The sequence below is a fragment of the Phaseolus vulgaris genome, chromosome 5 (assembly GCF_051622355.1).
Source record: "Phaseolus vulgaris cultivar YP4 chromosome 5, ASM5162235v1, whole genome shotgun sequence".
NCBI classification, from domain to species: Eukaryota; Viridiplantae; Streptophyta; class Magnoliopsida; order Fabales; family Fabaceae; genus Phaseolus; species Phaseolus vulgaris.
Window position 1 is genome coordinate 36499239 of NC_143502.1, and position 17483 is coordinate 36516721.

A 17483-nucleotide genomic window follows, 5' to 3' on the forward strand; every position below is an offset into this window, starting at 1 on the left:
CACCTAAAATTTACTTATATATACAATAATTTTAATACATATGTAAATATAATAAATTTCTCTTTGTTGTACTATTTATATTCTTACGCATTCTCTCTTTTAGTTTCTTCTATAAAATAATTATTACAAAAAAAAAAACTGCCATATAAATAACATTATTCTGAATAAACATTTAACATAAATATGCTAATTTGTTCTAAATTTTAAAAAATGATTATTTTCTCTAACCTACAAAATTTTACAAGAACAAAAAATTTGACAATATTTTATATATTCCACCACTTCTACCTTTATTAGTGTTTTTAAGTTATATTTTGGTGCATTATATTTTGTAGTCTTTAAAGATAGAAGTTATAAGTATTAGTCTTTTATGTATTTATTTTTTTAAAAAGTGAATTTTAAACTTAACTTAATCTTATGAAATTGGTTCATAAGATAAAGTTTGTATTCATTTATAAACTATGAAAATGTCATTATCTATAGTCGATGTGAGATCTCCAATACATCTCCTTACATTGAGACTTGTCAACTCATGCGTGAGACTATATATTTATGGGTTGTGACTTGATAAGTTCAACAAATTCTTGTTACGATAGACTATGATATCATCTTAAGAAGCGATTTTTAAGTCTAACTCAACATAACTTATAAAACCAGCTCTTAAAGTGGAGTTTACACTCATATATATACTATGAAAATGTCCTTATCTCTCCAATATTACATCTTTGCACATAATTTTATTTAATCTTTAAAGATAAAAACTATACGTAATAGTCTTTTATACACAAATTCTTTTGTATCTAATCCTTATTATATTTATCCAAAAAATTGTTTTAGTATACTTAGGATTTTTATAATTTAGTTTCATACATGTAATTATTTTAGGTATTATAGTTATTGGTGTAAGTTATTAAGTAACTTCGTATTAAAATTAAAAAGCTTTTAGCATTTTATTAAGTAGTGATTATTAAGTAACTTTAAATGCTTTTAGCACTATCACAAAATTAAAATCGATGATGTAAATACAAAAAAAAAAAAAACTAGTTAAATCGGTCCAAAACAAAAAATGAAGTTGGTTCTATCATGCAAATCAAGTGAAGATGTTAGAACGCCTACAACACTAAACCAAAACACATCTTAGTATTCTTTAATTAAATAGTTCAATGAATATTGTCGTTTTGAGCATGTTGAAAGATAAATTTTTGGTATGCAAAAGGAAATTAAAAAAACTATAATATTAATTAATTAAACCATTTATTTTTTTATGAAGAAGTAAATGTTTTCATCAATAGTCTATTTCTTTACTCTCCTTTTTTTCCCTGCTACTCCTATCATTGGGGGACTACTTCTTCATCCACCTCCATATATTATTGTGTTACGCCATAAATTTTTGTATTCCAAAAATGTTCATTTATAAAAAAGTTAAAGTGTAGTTCATATTCTGGATTATAGAAGGTTTTTTTTTTAGATTCATAATTAGCTTCTAAATTATGTAATTTGAAAGTCTTTTTTTAAATTCGTGATTAGCTTCTAGATTACATAATCTAGATGTCTTCTTTGAATCTGAGATTAGCTTCCGAATTATATAATCCAGAATATATTCACATTACATAATTCATAAACTACTCACAAATCCATAAAAGACTTTTGGATTATGTAATTTGTAACAACATTTAAAAAAAAAAATATTTCAGATTATATAATCTGAAAGTTATTTCCATATTTAATATTAGTTTCCGGGTTATGTAATCTGGAATATATATTTTTTAAATTACTTCTAGATTCTATAAATGTAGAGAATACTTCCAGATCCAAAAATATGTTCTAGATTATATAATCCAGAATATAAAGAACTTGAGATTTTAAAAATTAAAATGTATTTTTACATTTAGTATGAGAGTTGACTCAATAAAGTATGGAGGTGCAGCCTATGTTTAGTTTTCATTTGCTATTTTCAAGAAAATATGGAAGTGCAGGAAGAAGCAGCCTACCACCTACCACAGGTGTATAGTTTTCATTTGCTATTTTCAAGAAAATATGGAGGTGTAGGAAGAAGCAGCCTACCACCTACCATAGGTGTATAGTTTGCATTTGCTATTTTCAAGAAAATATGGAGGTGCAGGAAGTAAGCGGCCTAGTACTTGTAGTTTTCATTTGCTATTTTCAAGAAAATATGGAAGTGCAGGCGCCCAGTACAGGCGTTTAGTTTTCATTTGCTATTTTTTGGGCCCTGGCAATTTTATGTACAAAAACAAAACTAATTAAGTTTAAATTTCTTATTTTTAGTGTAAAATAATTTGCACCCAGCTAATTAAAAATCTTTATTAGCACAAAAAAATGTAAATAAATGAGTTGAATACTACACGTAACTACTCAAAAGAAGTGGGTCAGTAAAGCACAAAAATATGGATTTGAATTTGATTCTGAAGACAAAATTATTATTATAATTATGAGCACAAGCATGACTTTCTACGAAAATATTCTCATGACATTGATGTAAATCTAACACTAACTCTAACTACCTTCTGTAAGGTTTGTATTTTATTTATTTATTTTAATTGAGAAGAAATTTCCAAAAACTATTTATCTGTTTATTTCGATTTAGTTTTAAAATTGCATTTTGTTGTTATATTATTTCTAAAACTAAGAAAAATTAAAAAAAATTTAGAATCCATTAAGTTCCTAATTTTTTTATTGTTACTGTGAAGACTTAGTGATTATAATTATGCATGTTTAAAGATTAAAATGAAAAAAGAGTTCAAATATTGAAATAAATTTTTAAAAAATTTCATAGTATTGTTATTGTTTTAGTCTCTGGGGAACCTCAGCTTCATTCTTTGGTTCAAGCATTGCTTCTGGTAATTTTTGCACATCACATTTTTGTAATGGTTTTGGGTGTGAGAAAGCACAGTTCAACTATTGACAACCGTTGACCTCCATGGCTGTTACAACTACAAGGTATCTTGTGGTAGCAGGGCTCCCAGGTTCTGAACTTCGGTATCACAATTTGCGGAACAGACACCATTCTCTTACACTGAGTTGGAAAAAACACCCGAAGAGTGCACACAAATGGGGTGGGATGTGTGTTGGCCGAACCATGAGGATTTGGGGGGATGAGAATCCATTGAAGCCGATGAAGGTAGTGATGCACGTTGTTGATCACCATCCAATGGACGGTGATGTTTCCCATGGAGTGCATAAAGATTTGGTCGCCCTTCCAAGTGGGTGTTAGCTTTTCTACACTTTACTTTCTTCAAGATGATTAATTGTAGTAATAGATAGTAGTAGTAGTAGTATTTAAGGAACCTTATTAAATGTTTTGTCAGTATTTAATATCCATGTTGGTTTTAATATATTCCATCGTTGCTTGCTTTTTGCTCGATGAATAAGTTCTCGTCTTTTGGGGGTTTGATTTCAAGTGATTAATTGGGTTTGCACACTTTTTGTGACAACTTGCAAGACCACGGTTGGGCACATGCTATTTGTTGCTTTTAGAATTTGTTGTCATAGCCAGAGTAAGCTGATGAAATGCAGGAAAAATGATGTGGTTATGGGGTGAAGGGACAGGCTGAAGTTGGTAAATTGTCATGATAAAATTGGAATTTTGGATACTATTTTTGTCCCTGGAGAATTAGAAAATTATAAGGGAACTTCTGTTTAATTATTTCCTTTCTAACTAGAGGAAGGAACTTTTTGATGGGATGATGTTATTAACTTATAATCAAATATAGATTAAGAATCCCTATTGTTTATGAAAATTAGTTTTGGACACAGCCATTGGTGTTTAGTTTTTTGGTCTTTCATTAACCTACTATTATATTTCTCATTATTTTCATGTTTTTTTCTAAAGGTGGGGAATATTGTTTAGAATTTAACACGCATCTTGAAGAAAAAGTTTTCAACTCATGTTAAGAGCTATAGTGTCCTGATCAGACTAGTTGTTATCAATTTGAAAGCTATGGATCCTATTTTCTTTACTTTCCAATCTTATTTCATTATCATTTGACCTTATGAATTCCCATTTTGTATTTTGTTGAGTTTTACTGGAACATTTCTGATTTTGAAACTTCTGTTCTTGTCACTGACTGTAGAACCATTGTCCATATCTGATATTGTGTCTGCTTCTGATGCTGGTGCTAAAGTACGGGTATCGTTTAAGGTATGAATGTATGATCATGATGTATGCAATGGTTGCAAATGTGTGACCTGTTATCCATGGCTCATTATTTGTTTGGATTGCTGAATTAGGGGATGCCCGGATCATACAGTGAGGATGCTGCACTCAAAGCTTACCCCAATTGCGAAACGGTTTCCTGCAATGACTTTGAAGAAGCTTTTAAGGTTTGATTTGACATAATCTGTAATATTCTTGAAGCTAATATTTGGATAAAACAGTAATAATCCTTATATTTTCAGATTTATCACAAATGATTTTCATTTTCTGTTTCTCCATACTATATGTTTTCACTTTTAACTTTACTTAAAGGTAAGAGTAATGGGTTTCAATGTCTTTGTAACGACCTTCTCAGATGTGATTCTCCTTGCTCAGTTTCCCATTTAAAAATAATGTCTGGCAGGCTGTTGAGTTATGGTTGGCAGAGAAGGTTATTATTCCAATAGAAAATACGTCTGGGGGAAGCATTCATCGGAACTATGATTTACTTCTGCGCCATAGGCTTCACATTGTTGGTGAGGTGCAGTTGACTACTAATCTCTCCCTTCTAGCTCTGCCTGGTGTCAGGACAGAGTACCTAAAACGTGTTCTAAGTCATTCTCAGGTGAGGCTGCATGTTGCTGGCCTTTTTTTCAGATGTGGTAGTATAGATTTGCTATACTATTATGCAAAACCTATTGTTGTTGCATCTAATCCTATGGAACATAAGAAATATATAGATTGCTTTAAGATTTATATATTATTGGTCCATCCATGAATGAAACTGGGATTTAATCAATTAATTTTCTAAGTAATACTGAATTTTAAATATTTCAAACTTATTGAAATGTTCTCTTGAAAGCTGTGTGTTAGTTGTTTTACCCATTAGTTAAACAAGGAGGGACGTGTAAAAAGTATTTTTCATTGCCTAGTTTGTTTGACATTGATTAATTTGGAGCAAGTAGACTGTAGATTACAAATCATTTAGTTTTCTACCCGCATTTGGATTTTGTTTGTTTAAAATAAAAGCCTGAGCACTTTTCGTTAATATAACTGAATCAATGAGTAATATTCTATAAATAATATACTGAATGTAGTAGAATACCTCAATTTGTACTAGTCACATCAGAGCTCTGAAGAGGGTTTTGCTTGCAGGCACTTGAATTGAGTGATGATTTCTTAACTAAATTAGGCGTTGCTAGAGTAAACGTTGATGATACAGCTGCTGCTGCTCAGGTAATCTATCTATATATCTTATGTGACTTCAGACTTTCTCTAAAGTAGAGAATAATTTTGTTTTCTGTTTTTCTTAATGTGCCTGTGAGATTAGATTATAGCTTCAAATGGCCTACATGATGCTGGTGCAATTGCAAGCATTCGAGCTGCAGAAATCTATGGACTTAATGTACTTGCAGAACGAATCCAAGTAATATCTCTCACCAATCATCATTTGCTAGAAATCGACAATTATCTTGTGACTGATTTACCTTTGATTTGAATTTCAAGTATTCATTTGAGAACTTGGTGTCTCCAATGTTATATTAGTTTGAAGGCAAGAAACTACCGGAGATTTGCAAATAAGAAGTTTAGCTTTGGTGAAGAACTTTTAATTTCTCACAAATTATTAGGGAAACTTTGTGAAATAAGAAAACATTGACCCTGAAACCAGGAGAGATGAATTGCATATTCTAGTGTAAATATAGTTGTTGACTAGAGGGAATGTGTCGTTCAACTTATACTGGCAATTCAACCTATGGCCTTTTTAGATTGCTCCATCTCCACCTCTCCTCCAGATAAACCAGACACTTTATCTTTTCTAAAGAACAGTTCCCCTTGAAGGTTATGCTGTTCTTAGCTAGAACCCCAAGTTTATATCTCTAACAGTAATATATACAAGAAAATAAATGTGAAATTTCCATGATTTCAACATTTAGCTTAGACCTTTGTTCTGTAGAGTTCAGAACGTTCTTTCTGAGGCTGTCAAACTATTTGAACCATTTTTTATCCTCTTTCTCACTTGCTTCACTCCTGTCCCAGGAATAACGTGGATGGTGGTGAGATGCTAAAATCCAATTTTGAATATCTGCGAACCAATCCCCTTTCAAATATGCTCTTTACACCCTTGAGCAAATTTTACTGCTAAGCTAAATCAATACACTCTTAAGCCAACTTGCAATGCATTTGCTATGTGTATTCCTTCCAAAATTCAATGACAAGGGTATGCTGTGTTGTGTGTATTGATTTACATAAAAAGAAGTGCATGAGACATGTTCTTTTTCATTCATTAGTGTACAAACTTCTGCAATAGACGCTATATATTATATTCCTCTGTATTTCTGTAAATAAGAAATTCTTGTGTTGGTTTGATTGTCTTGTACAGGATGATTATGAAATCATCAGTCGGTATCTCGTGCTTGCAAGGGATCCAATAATCCCAAAAGCTGATAAGCCCTTTAAGGTAAAAGCTCTTTTGGATGTATGACTATTGTCTCATAATCATGATACAAGATTCTCTAGAACAAATTGTTCAATATTTTCAGACAAGTATTGTGTTTACGCTGGAAGAAGGTCCCGGAGTACTGTTTAAGGCTTTGGCAGTATTTGCATTGAGGGACATAAATTTATCCAAGGTTATCTATGGGAAAATGTTTTCTTCTTGTAAGTCTGTCTCTATGCATGATGATTACAAGAAAATTAATACTGTATTTTGAAATCAGATTGAAAGCCGCCCACAAAGAAATCGGCCATTAAGAGTTGTTGATGACTCCAACACAGGAACTGCCAAGTAAGTTAGCGTTTTGCCTTTTCACATTGGAGTACTGAAATTGGCCATTCTTTTTCATCATATTGCTTCACGCAATATCTGGTTCAAGCTAGTTTGTCTTTAATTGCTGAAGTGCTCAAACGTGGTCTAATTTCCCTCTTCTCCTAATTTGTTTTCGGTTGAATGTGCAAAATAATTTAGGGTAGAATGAATCTTAGATATCTGAAACACTGTATTTTCTTAGATGTTGATGCAAACTTTAGTATAACCTGTTGTATTTTTTTTATTTAGGTACTTCGATTACCTTTTCTATATTGATTTTGAGGCATCTATGACTGAGCCTCGAGCACAAACTGCTTTAGCACATCTACAGGTATGTTCTTAGACTTCTTATTTTATTATTTGAGTTATGTCTTTTGATTCTTTTTTTTATCTCTTCTTTCTTAGAATTTGAGACTACTTTGGCTATATCACTAATCAATATTGATTTCTAATATACTTCCTCGTGCCGAGAAATAGACCTCTAAAATTGCTGTTTGCAAGATTGGACACTGATGACAGTCCAAAAATGAGTGTCTAAGCACAATAACAACCACCACTGAGATCAATTCTGGTTTCATCTTATAATTTGGGATTAGTTCATTCACAGCAGTAGTTAATATGGGATTTGCTACCTTTTTAGACTTTTCCCTTTGAAGATGGTACAATTTGTAATTAAAATTGTGCAATCCAAAAATATATTTCATATTATATAATTCAAAATTAATTTTTTGCTTATAGATTATACAATGAAATCCAAAAATACATAACAGATTACATAATCCATAATTTTAAATTAGTTGACCTTTTTTTCACTTCCCATTGTTGAATCCAAAATTTTATTTTCTCACTCTGTAAGGATTGTTGTATTCTGGAATTAATAGTAACAATTTTTCTTTCTGTGGGATAAGGATAAAAAAATCAAATGACATTAACCATTTGTTGCATCTACCATTATTACATCTACCTACAATTCACAAGATTGCCAGCTAAAATAAGCTTAAAATTGGCAAGAGATATTAATTACAAAGACCAAAATGGATATTTTAGAAATATGAAGGTGGAGAAAGTAATCTAAAATATGCAGTAACTGAAGTATGAGACCTGAACCAGTACAATTATTTTATGGTCTTCTTCTTTGTATGGTGTTTAATTTGTTTATTTCTAGTCAATGTAACACTTACATTCATGTTTGGACTCCTAAAAACTTTTTCTGCATAGTATTTTTTCCATTTTCATGTCATGAGTATCTAACTACATCAAAACCGTTTTGTTCCTACAGGAATTTGCCACATTTCTTCGGGTGTTGGGCTGCTATCCCATAGATACAACCACATTATAGCTATCTCTTTTATTGGTGAGTTTTCATTGAAACTTGGATGATGATTTGGAGATACTTTGATGTCCAAGTGAATAAGAGCTGTCAGATGGTAAAAAATGTAATATATGATACCAATAGTTCATTCTTATGACCTTAGACAGTGCCATTACTTCATCTACTCATTGAAGAGATCTTCACAAAGGATAATTAGATAAATTAGGTTTTAGCCAAATATTTTTCTCTCTATTACATTGTCAAACCTTAAAAAATAAGGAGCAACAAAAGGGGAAAGAATCCGTTAATGCTTTCTGTCAGTGATGTCATCGCAATCAATAAGAACATGTTTGGTTCACATCAGAAATTTTTTTTTTCTGTTAACATCTTCCACCCACCAAGTTTGTGTCGTGGTTATATTCTCTGCATATATTCTAAATATTCTTGTTGAAAGTGCCTCTAGCCAAATGTGTAGCTTTCATTCCATTACAAGTCAAACCCAACAGAAGAAACAAAAAAAAAACCTGCTGATGCATTGTGGCACTGTGAACTCAGTTGTCACCATAACCAATGAGAACATAATTGGTTCTCATCTCTTTTCATGTAATGTCATGTCTTCAATTCTTGTTGAAACATGTTCCTGCCACCAACTTGGCACGTGTTCTTGCTATATTCGATTGGCACACCGAGATTAAATTTATGCTAATCCCGAATTTTGTCAAGATCAAAAGAAGGGGTTGTGACTGTGACAGAAAAGTGTATCAGTACAAAAAAAATGTTACTTTGTGTTCTGTTCATGTGCTCCACCAAATGAGTACAACATAATACCATGTCGTGACATTTCATCATTGCATACTGCATAGACCTGAATAAAAGAAAATACATGTTTTTTCACTTATCATTAATATATATATATATATAATATTAATGGTAGTTTATAAATATCTTTCCTTAATCCATTGAAACTATTTTAAGAAAAAAAAATGGTGACAATATCTTTAAAAAATTTACAATTTATCATAATATATGAGAGCCAAAATCATTTTCTTGCAAAGTTTTATACAAATTTTATAAAAAAATCTAACAAAATTGGTATGGAACTAAATATTTTTTTTAAAAAATATTTTTTATCTTATTCTAATGACAAGGTAACTTTAATTTTGTATCAATGGATTCTTTGTTGAAAATTTAATGGTGAAATTTTACTTGTAAGTATTAACTTAATTTTATTCAACATTTAGGTTGAAGTGACTTCCCTAACAAATTGTACCTCAAGTCTAATCCAAAACAGCTTCCTTATTGTTAAAACTAACATGTTAAACTTTATTTTGATATTTTGATATTTTGAATAGCTTATGACATAATCCATGTTTTTCTTAGTTTATTTTATTAACTTGGGTTATTAAGATGTTTTTCTCAAATTACTTAAAAATAACCCAATACAAATACTTGATTTGAAATTTGCGCAACTGCTACAGATAAAATGGTTTATTTTATGTGATTTAACCAGAAATGCAATAACTGAGACGTAGAAGGGATGCATTTGAACCACTTGTGAGCGAAAAAAAAAATTGTTGGAAGATAATATTTTACAATTTTAACCTTGATAACAATATAATAATTACATTATATAATATAATAATTAATTATATTATAATATGATAAAATAAATTTATATAATAAAATAAAATAAAAATATTAAATGATAAACAATAATAATAACAAAATAAATGTATAATAATATATTATTAACAAAACAATAAAAATAAAAATTTTAAATCAAAAAATAGTAAAATATATAGTAAAATAAATTTATATAATAATAAAATTAATAATAAAAAATAATAGTAAAATTAAATTAATTTTTTTAAATTAATTTATAATAATAAGGGTAATTTGGTTATTTTATAAATATTTTATATTTTCTTAAATTTATTACATTAGTCAAATCACTCACATTTTTTCTTTTTCACTTCTCACTTTCATTGACTTAATTAAAAAAATCTTATTATAAGTTTATTTTCCTTCATTTTCTTCCTTTTTCATTCTCTCTAATCCAAACACACTCTAAATAATTAAACTAACATAATTCCTAATAAATTTCAAACATAGTTATTGATGTCTTCCTCCATTTTTTACTACTAAAGTTATTGAGTAACTACTTTATTTAAATTGACTTTTTACATGATATGTAACTAAGTATTATTTTAAAAGTAAATAATTTAAATATATGTTATACACAAATTAATTGAGATTGTGAATAGGGATGATAAAGCAGGATTAGTCATGTGGGTTGACCCTTGGTTTTTGAGAAAAAAAGTGAGCACACTCCTTATTTCAACCCGCTAACATGCTTAAACCCGTCCCCATAACCTACAGTCCGAGCAGATCAATTGCAAGACGGGTTGACCCGCATAATCCACATATCCTAAAAATTTAGAAATTTTTTTTTACACCCCCATAATTTCTTCTTGTACCCTCATGTTTTCAGAAAATTCTAAAATTATCCTTTTCAAATTCTAAAATTATCCATTTCAAATTCTAAAATCTGGAATACAAATTTGTATTCTGAGTTGTGCAATCTGAAATATTGTACAATTCGATACAAAAAATTTAACTTTCATATTCTATAACCTGGACAGTCTGTAAATTCCACATTTTTCAAAATTAAAGAAAAAACATTATTGAAAAATGTATTTTTTCAATTTGAGTATTTTTTTTAAGTATGGGATGCAAGAAGAAAGATATGGAGGTGCAAAAAGAAAACCCACTCAATCCTTAATTCATAACACCTTCAAGAAATTCGATAATGATCATCTTTCTTAAATGCATAAATTGTTTAGATTTCAATATTCATCAAATGTTAAATCCAGTAGTTAGACCTTAATATTTTTATAATAAAATTTAAATATAGTATTATATATATATATATATATTTATTATTTTATACTAATTTTTAAATTAAAATAATAATCATGTGTATGCGTGTATTACCTTAAAAAAGTGTATATATTTGATAAAATATTTTATTAGTCAATTTATTAGTACGATTAAAATTCAAATTTAATTGAAATTGTGAAACAATTTACCTAATTCATCTAAATAAAAAATTAACTTAATAAACAAAAAGTAAATTTATTCAAAATTTATATCTAAAAATTTATTTTTCATTAATTTAAAAAGAAATTCTTATGTGGACTGACCCAAAAACCTGCAGGCGGACCGATCCACATTGTCATCCCTATTTGTAAATATATTCATTACATATCCAATAATTTCTCACTTATTAAATACAAATTTTAATTTTATTCAAAAAGTACATCATTCTTCTCACCATTTTTCCACCTTACAGTTTGATAGTTTCATGGTAGATAAAAAAAAATAAGAGTAAAGGGTGACATTGTTTTCTATTATATATTTTTTTTTATAGAGATAAGGACAAAATACATTAGACAATTTTGTTAACATGATTTTAACATGATATCAATCTAGATTTTTACAAATTTGTTATATGTTAAAATAAACTTAAAATTCATATTTTAATATGATATTAATCTCTATTTTTTACATATTTGTTAAACCTATGTTATCTGTCATGTAAATCTATCAATTTTCATATATATATATATATATATTAAATTAACTTGAGTTTGAAAATAAAAAACTGTTTTAAGATTAAGACTCATTTGATTTTTGTTATTTTTCACCTAAGAGGAAGGTGAGTCAGAAGCAGACATAGTTGTACATTTATTTGCTTGAGTGGTTTATCACATTTACCCCAACCTCCACCCACCTTGTTTTCTGTAAACTAACTGCAAAATTGGTGGCATGCCTCTCTATATGAAAAAAATTAAAAAACAACAACAACTAATGTATAAGCACCATAGACATGTCTAGATGCATCAACATTCAACATTCATCACTGTCTTCTCACCATTCCTCTTATTTATCTATTATTTTGTCCTAAAGTACATAATTTTATAAGGGAAAAATAAGTAGGTAAAAGAAGAATATTCTGTCGCTTGCTTCACACAAAATGTCAAGAGTGACATCTTTAATGGCGAATATAAGGGAATATCCACTCACTATAAATTTAAACGTTTATAACACTATGAAAATCGTGCATTATTTCATATATACAATAGAGGTTAAATTCATAATATCTTCAGAAGATTTAAAATAGATTCTTAGCTACAGCTGACACTTTCATCGTTATTGTTTATAAGTTGAATCTTTTAGAGCAAATATATCTTAATTATTAGCATTATTGGAGACTTTAAATATTAGGTGATTTTGATAATCTATTATTAGTTATATGTCTTGGTTGAAGGAATCCAGAAGAGTCAAGTTAATAAAACTTGTAAAATAAAAATCAGAAAATAAAATTAATGTACAGTTTTTCTTTAGTTATTTATTTTAAAATATGTATGGGGTGATCATAGAGAGAGTTTTTACTAAACAATTCTAGACCGAATTAACTCATATAAGTTTATAATTAATAAAAAAGTGCACCCATTCAATCATATTGTCGAATTGATATGATCAACTTGTAAGTTTTTGAATAAGTTGATACAGATTTGGCTTATTATTATTCAAATCAATTTTTTTAATTTTTTTTCTTTTTTGTTATAGCTTTTAAAAGAATTTAGGAGAGAATATTTTGAGTCTATTTAAAGGATTTGGTTATAGGCTGCGAGTTTAAGCTTAGTGATATACAATACAAAGGAATAATTCATAACATTTATTGACAAATCTAATTATGGAGCAGATTTTATTTTATAATTTACAAAAAAAAGTTTTATTTTATACGAAAATTTAGTTTTGAGTAATAAATGTAAATACATAAACATGCTTCTAAAATTAATAAAACAATCAATCGTGTCACCCTTAAAATATTCTCTCCATATTTTATAAATATTCGTACACACACACACATATATATATATATATATATATACTTATATATACTTATACTTTATGACTTGAACCCTTGGTGTCAACCAAAGATTAAGAATGAGGGAAGAAAAAAATGGCATGCATTACTATGATGCATCATCAATGGTAATGAAAATTAAAAAAAAAAAAGAATCATGAGTGAAGAAAGATGCATGGATGGTGAATGATAGTGATGCTCTATACTTTTTGCTTTGTTCTTTTCCTACAGATGCGGCGTGTCTGTACCAAACTTTTTTACTGCTTTCTAATGTTGTGTTCTACCATATTATCTCTGTCCAGGTTCAATGAACATTGCACACTAACACCTTTTTCTTTTTTTTTTTTTACTTTTTCATTTTTCATTTTCCGACATTATGATTATTTAAGACATAAGTCTCTTTTACAAGTGACGAAAACAATGCATTAATAGAGATCCCCATGGGACAAGTGCCAACTACCCTTTTATTTCTGTGCTCATAAACTTGGATGTGGCTTTCACCCTCTTCCTCTTTCTCAATTCAAGTTCATTGGTATGCTTCTCTCTTCTTGTTCATGGTTTTAAAATCTATGATTCATGTGCTTCATCTTTAAACTTCAAGGAACTCGCTTTCTTTTTTGGTTATTATTCTTATTATCATTTGACACCGCAAGGTAGTTAATTAAGTTTTGGATTAGCTGAAACACTTTTTTTAAGCAGTTTTCTGCTTTCTCTTCATAGATGCAGATCTTTTACTTCATCACAACACTTTAGACGTACTAAAGTTACAAACTTTTATTTGCTGGTTCTGGTGGGTGTGGTTTGGTTAAGTACTGTTCTTAGGAGGTGTTTTGATGGAAGAGTTCTTGATTGATCTATTTGTACGCTTGTTAGGTAGGTTCTCTTGGTCCATTATAGGTTCGAAGTTTTGATCTCAAGCCATTACAAACAAGATAACCTAAAATCCATTGCTTTCAGGTAACTTTTATATTCTACTTTTTCTGTGATTCTGTGAATATTCTTCTTCATATGCTAAATCCACGCAATTGGGTTGTGTGTTATATTAATTGAATCTGTGTGTTTGTACCAATGAAAAACGTTTTCATTTTGTTCATCACTTTATTTGGTATGATCTGTGGCGAATTACACAAGATAATCTATATGAGAACTAATGAAATAAAGCTGTAAATAAACCAAGAGATGGTCCCATATAAAGGGTATTTAATTAACAGATATATCAACAATGAAACGTATGAGGTGAAGATGCGTATGTTATTGGTGGGTTGTAGATTTTGTGTACGGAAACGCTATTGACTAATGTTTACCAGGTTTGAAGTCTCTTAAGACTGATTTATTATCATAGAATTAGCCAATGTAAACTGAGTAGAACATGCATAGTTGAATATAACAGGTTATTACTAGATGGAACCTGAAATCCCTCCTCTCCAATTACTTGGTGCCAAGTGTATACTAATAATTATATGTTATTGGCAGTGACACGTTACCTCCAATTATAGTTCTTTATATATATAATCTAGTGAATAAACATGTACCTAACTGGTGACAATAATAAAATAGTTTATCATATGGAATGTTTTCAACTATGAAAGGGGTATGTGTTGTTTCTTAAAGCAGAAAATGGTTGCCTTCACATAATTTATCAGTGCTTAAAAAAACATAGAGAAACAGCGCTGATGCATGTGGGTTTGTCATTTTTGCAGTGGAATGAAGATGTAACTCATTAGGAAACTCAGATGCCATCATGATGGGCCTTGGGCCCAAACTCAGGTACCCCCTTCATAGATTGTTCATGATACTGAAAATATTAAGCTATTTAGACAGTGCTACAAACGTTCTGAGCTTCTTTAATAAAGTAGATTTTACAAATATGAAAAGATAGATAAATGGATTCTTACAAAATCTACTTTAAATTTAACTCAACTTTACACAACATACTTTTTATGAAAATCTATAGACACTTCTATATTATTGATCTTATCTCTAATCTTGACATGAGATTTACTTCAAACACGTTGGTAGCATAGTAAAATGGAACAAATTAGTATACAAAGAGAGACTATTGGCAGTGGCATCTCCTACCAGCCACGAATGTGTTCTTCTGTAGTTTGTTCACTCGAAAGAAAAAATGTTTGATTGATTCAATGTTGTCCATGTTCTAGACATTTCAGTCAATTTAAAGATCCACAAAACACCAAGTATCTCAATTAAGAGGACCCCGCCACTCACAAAGGACAAACTAAGCTGCAGTTGAAGATGCATGTTCCTCATTGTAAAAACTATGCATCTGCATATAGTGCAAACCAGTGCTTCGTTTCTTATGCGTCTTCCCTTTGCTTCTTCCAGGTAAATAACTGGTTGGTGTGACGTGTATGGCATAAATATGTGTTTTTGTTCCCTTCAAATTTTTTACAGTTATTGTCGATATTTCTTGAGTAATAAAGACTAATATAAATATCTTTCTATGTAAGAATGACTTGTATAAAAAACTTACTTCATAGGGCCTACACTGATTAAGGACAAAAACCTTAAATTATAATTCTATATATACCGAAACCAAAATAAAAATAAGGACTAAACTATAAAACAAGTATACTATAGGACCGCAAACATGTACTTAAGCCAAATATAATTTATGAGATTTTAGTTTTCTGGTGATTCATCTTTTGTGGACAACCTAACTTTTGCTCTATACTTAGGCTGTGGCAGTATCTTATGCTAAAGTTGTGAAGCTGATGGTTAGTTTGCTCATGGCAGGGAAGGGCACAGATGAAACGAATAAGGAGCTGAACACCCAGAAAATGGGAGCATCCCTGATACACAAAACTTTTACTTTCAGAGATATGTTACTTTGACAGCACATACCTCATTGATGGCTTTTATTAAAGCTCATCAAAGGTGATGGTCATGATCAGATGCACCCTCTTTGTCAGGGACAAGGATTTCAAACCATCAAGTGACTTGTTTATTCTTCACATAAATGTGTTTCAGTGAGGTCCTGAGTTCTTGTACCACTGAAGAGAGTTCCCCTTGGCAACTTCAAAATTTGACACTACTTCAATCATTTTCTTGTCAGTTAACTTAGCCATAGTTTATGTCTCTTTTTGCATTCCATCAATAATGTAATAGTACTGAAGAGTTTTAGCTCTGCAGATGAATGTAATAAATTGAAGATTACGTGCTTGTAATTGAAAGATTATATTTTAAGATATTGGGAGAAAGTTTGACTATGTTGAATTTGTTGCTTGAGTTTTAATATAATGTAAGTCATGTGATTTCTGTCTTGTTCACTTCTCGTCATCTTTTTATCTCTCCTTTGTTGCCTGAACTTTCTGCTATTCAATGTTTACTAAATTGCTTTCTGTTTCTCTTTCACGCACACCACAACAAAGGTGTTGATGTTACTTAGTGTGTTATTTACGTATGCATGTGCTACTGCAATATTGCTCACTGTTTATGGGGGTAGTTTTAAGTAAATAATATTTTTCTTTCCTGAGAATCTCTCTCAGTATCTTCTGTTTCTCTTCTTTCCTATCACCCCACTCATCTCACATGGTACAAGAGCTACCATGGCTTCATCTACTTCAACAAACACTGAATATTTTTCTGCTTTCGCGTTCTTCACTCCTTACATCTTCACCCGTCGAATTAACTTCAAAGTGGATGATGATAATTACCTAATCTGAAAACGGTAGTTCCATGTCATTCTCCAGAGTCTCAACTTTCATACACTTCTTGGATGGATAGTCTACTCCTCCAAGATTTACTTCTGCATTGTTGCATGGTGTCTTGCTTGCATGGTTTGCTTCCATGTCTCCTCCAATATTCACTAAAATGGTAGGTCTCTCCTCTTCTCATCAAATAGTCAACTCTTCAGATATATTACGGCTCTCACACTCGTGTTCGTGTTAAAAAGCTCAAGCTCCAACTTCATATATACAGTCACCATTTTTCTTCTTGACATCAAGAAGAGCGTTGACTAGTTAGCTACTATTGGTTGTCCTCATATCACTAGATCACACATTGAAGTCGTTCTTGATGGCTTATCTGAGAAGTATGATCCATTCGTTACTTTCCATAACATCACGTCTTGACCCATATACTGTCTAAGAGATGGAGACGCTCTTGTTGGTTCTAAGAAGAAAGAATTGACAAGGTCGGGGCTTCTATTGATCATCTTCTTCAAGGGAATACAATTATTGTTCCATCATCTTCTTCTTTCTTCTGTTTCATCTTTTTCGTGTTCAAAGTACTTTTCCCAACTCCAACAAATTTGATTGTG

At 30.3% G+C, this 17483-nt stretch overlaps 1 protein-coding gene and 1 pseudogene across 2 annotated transcripts; both read left to right on the plus strand.

Annotated features, from left to right (window-relative positions):
* Positions 1–2527: 2527 nt before the first annotated feature.
* On the plus strand, positions 2528–8638 carry LOC137835552 (arogenate dehydratase/prephenate dehydratase 1, chloroplastic). Its single transcript, XM_068644112.2, has 11 exons — positions 2528–3221; positions 4092–4159; positions 4249–4341; positions 4578–4778; positions 5309–5389; positions 5484–5579; positions 6534–6611; positions 6694–6783; positions 6871–6938; positions 7209–7290; positions 8239–8638. Exons 1-11 carry the CDS (start codon positions 2939–2941, stop codon positions 8296–8298), a joined length of 1200 nt encoding a protein of 399 aa, XP_068500213.1. The 5' UTR covers positions 2528–2938; the 3' UTR covers positions 8299–8638.
* Positions 8639–13601: 4963 nt separating this feature from the next.
* On the plus strand, positions 13602–16431 carry LOC137835553 (uncharacterized; annotated as a pseudogene). The gene is made up of 5 exons (XR_016521142.1): positions 13602–13736; positions 14078–14161; positions 14905–14971; positions 15364–15547; positions 15901–16431. The product of XR_016521142.1 is annotated as an uncharacterized LOC137835553 (transcript).
* Positions 16432–17483: the final 1052 nt, after the last annotated feature.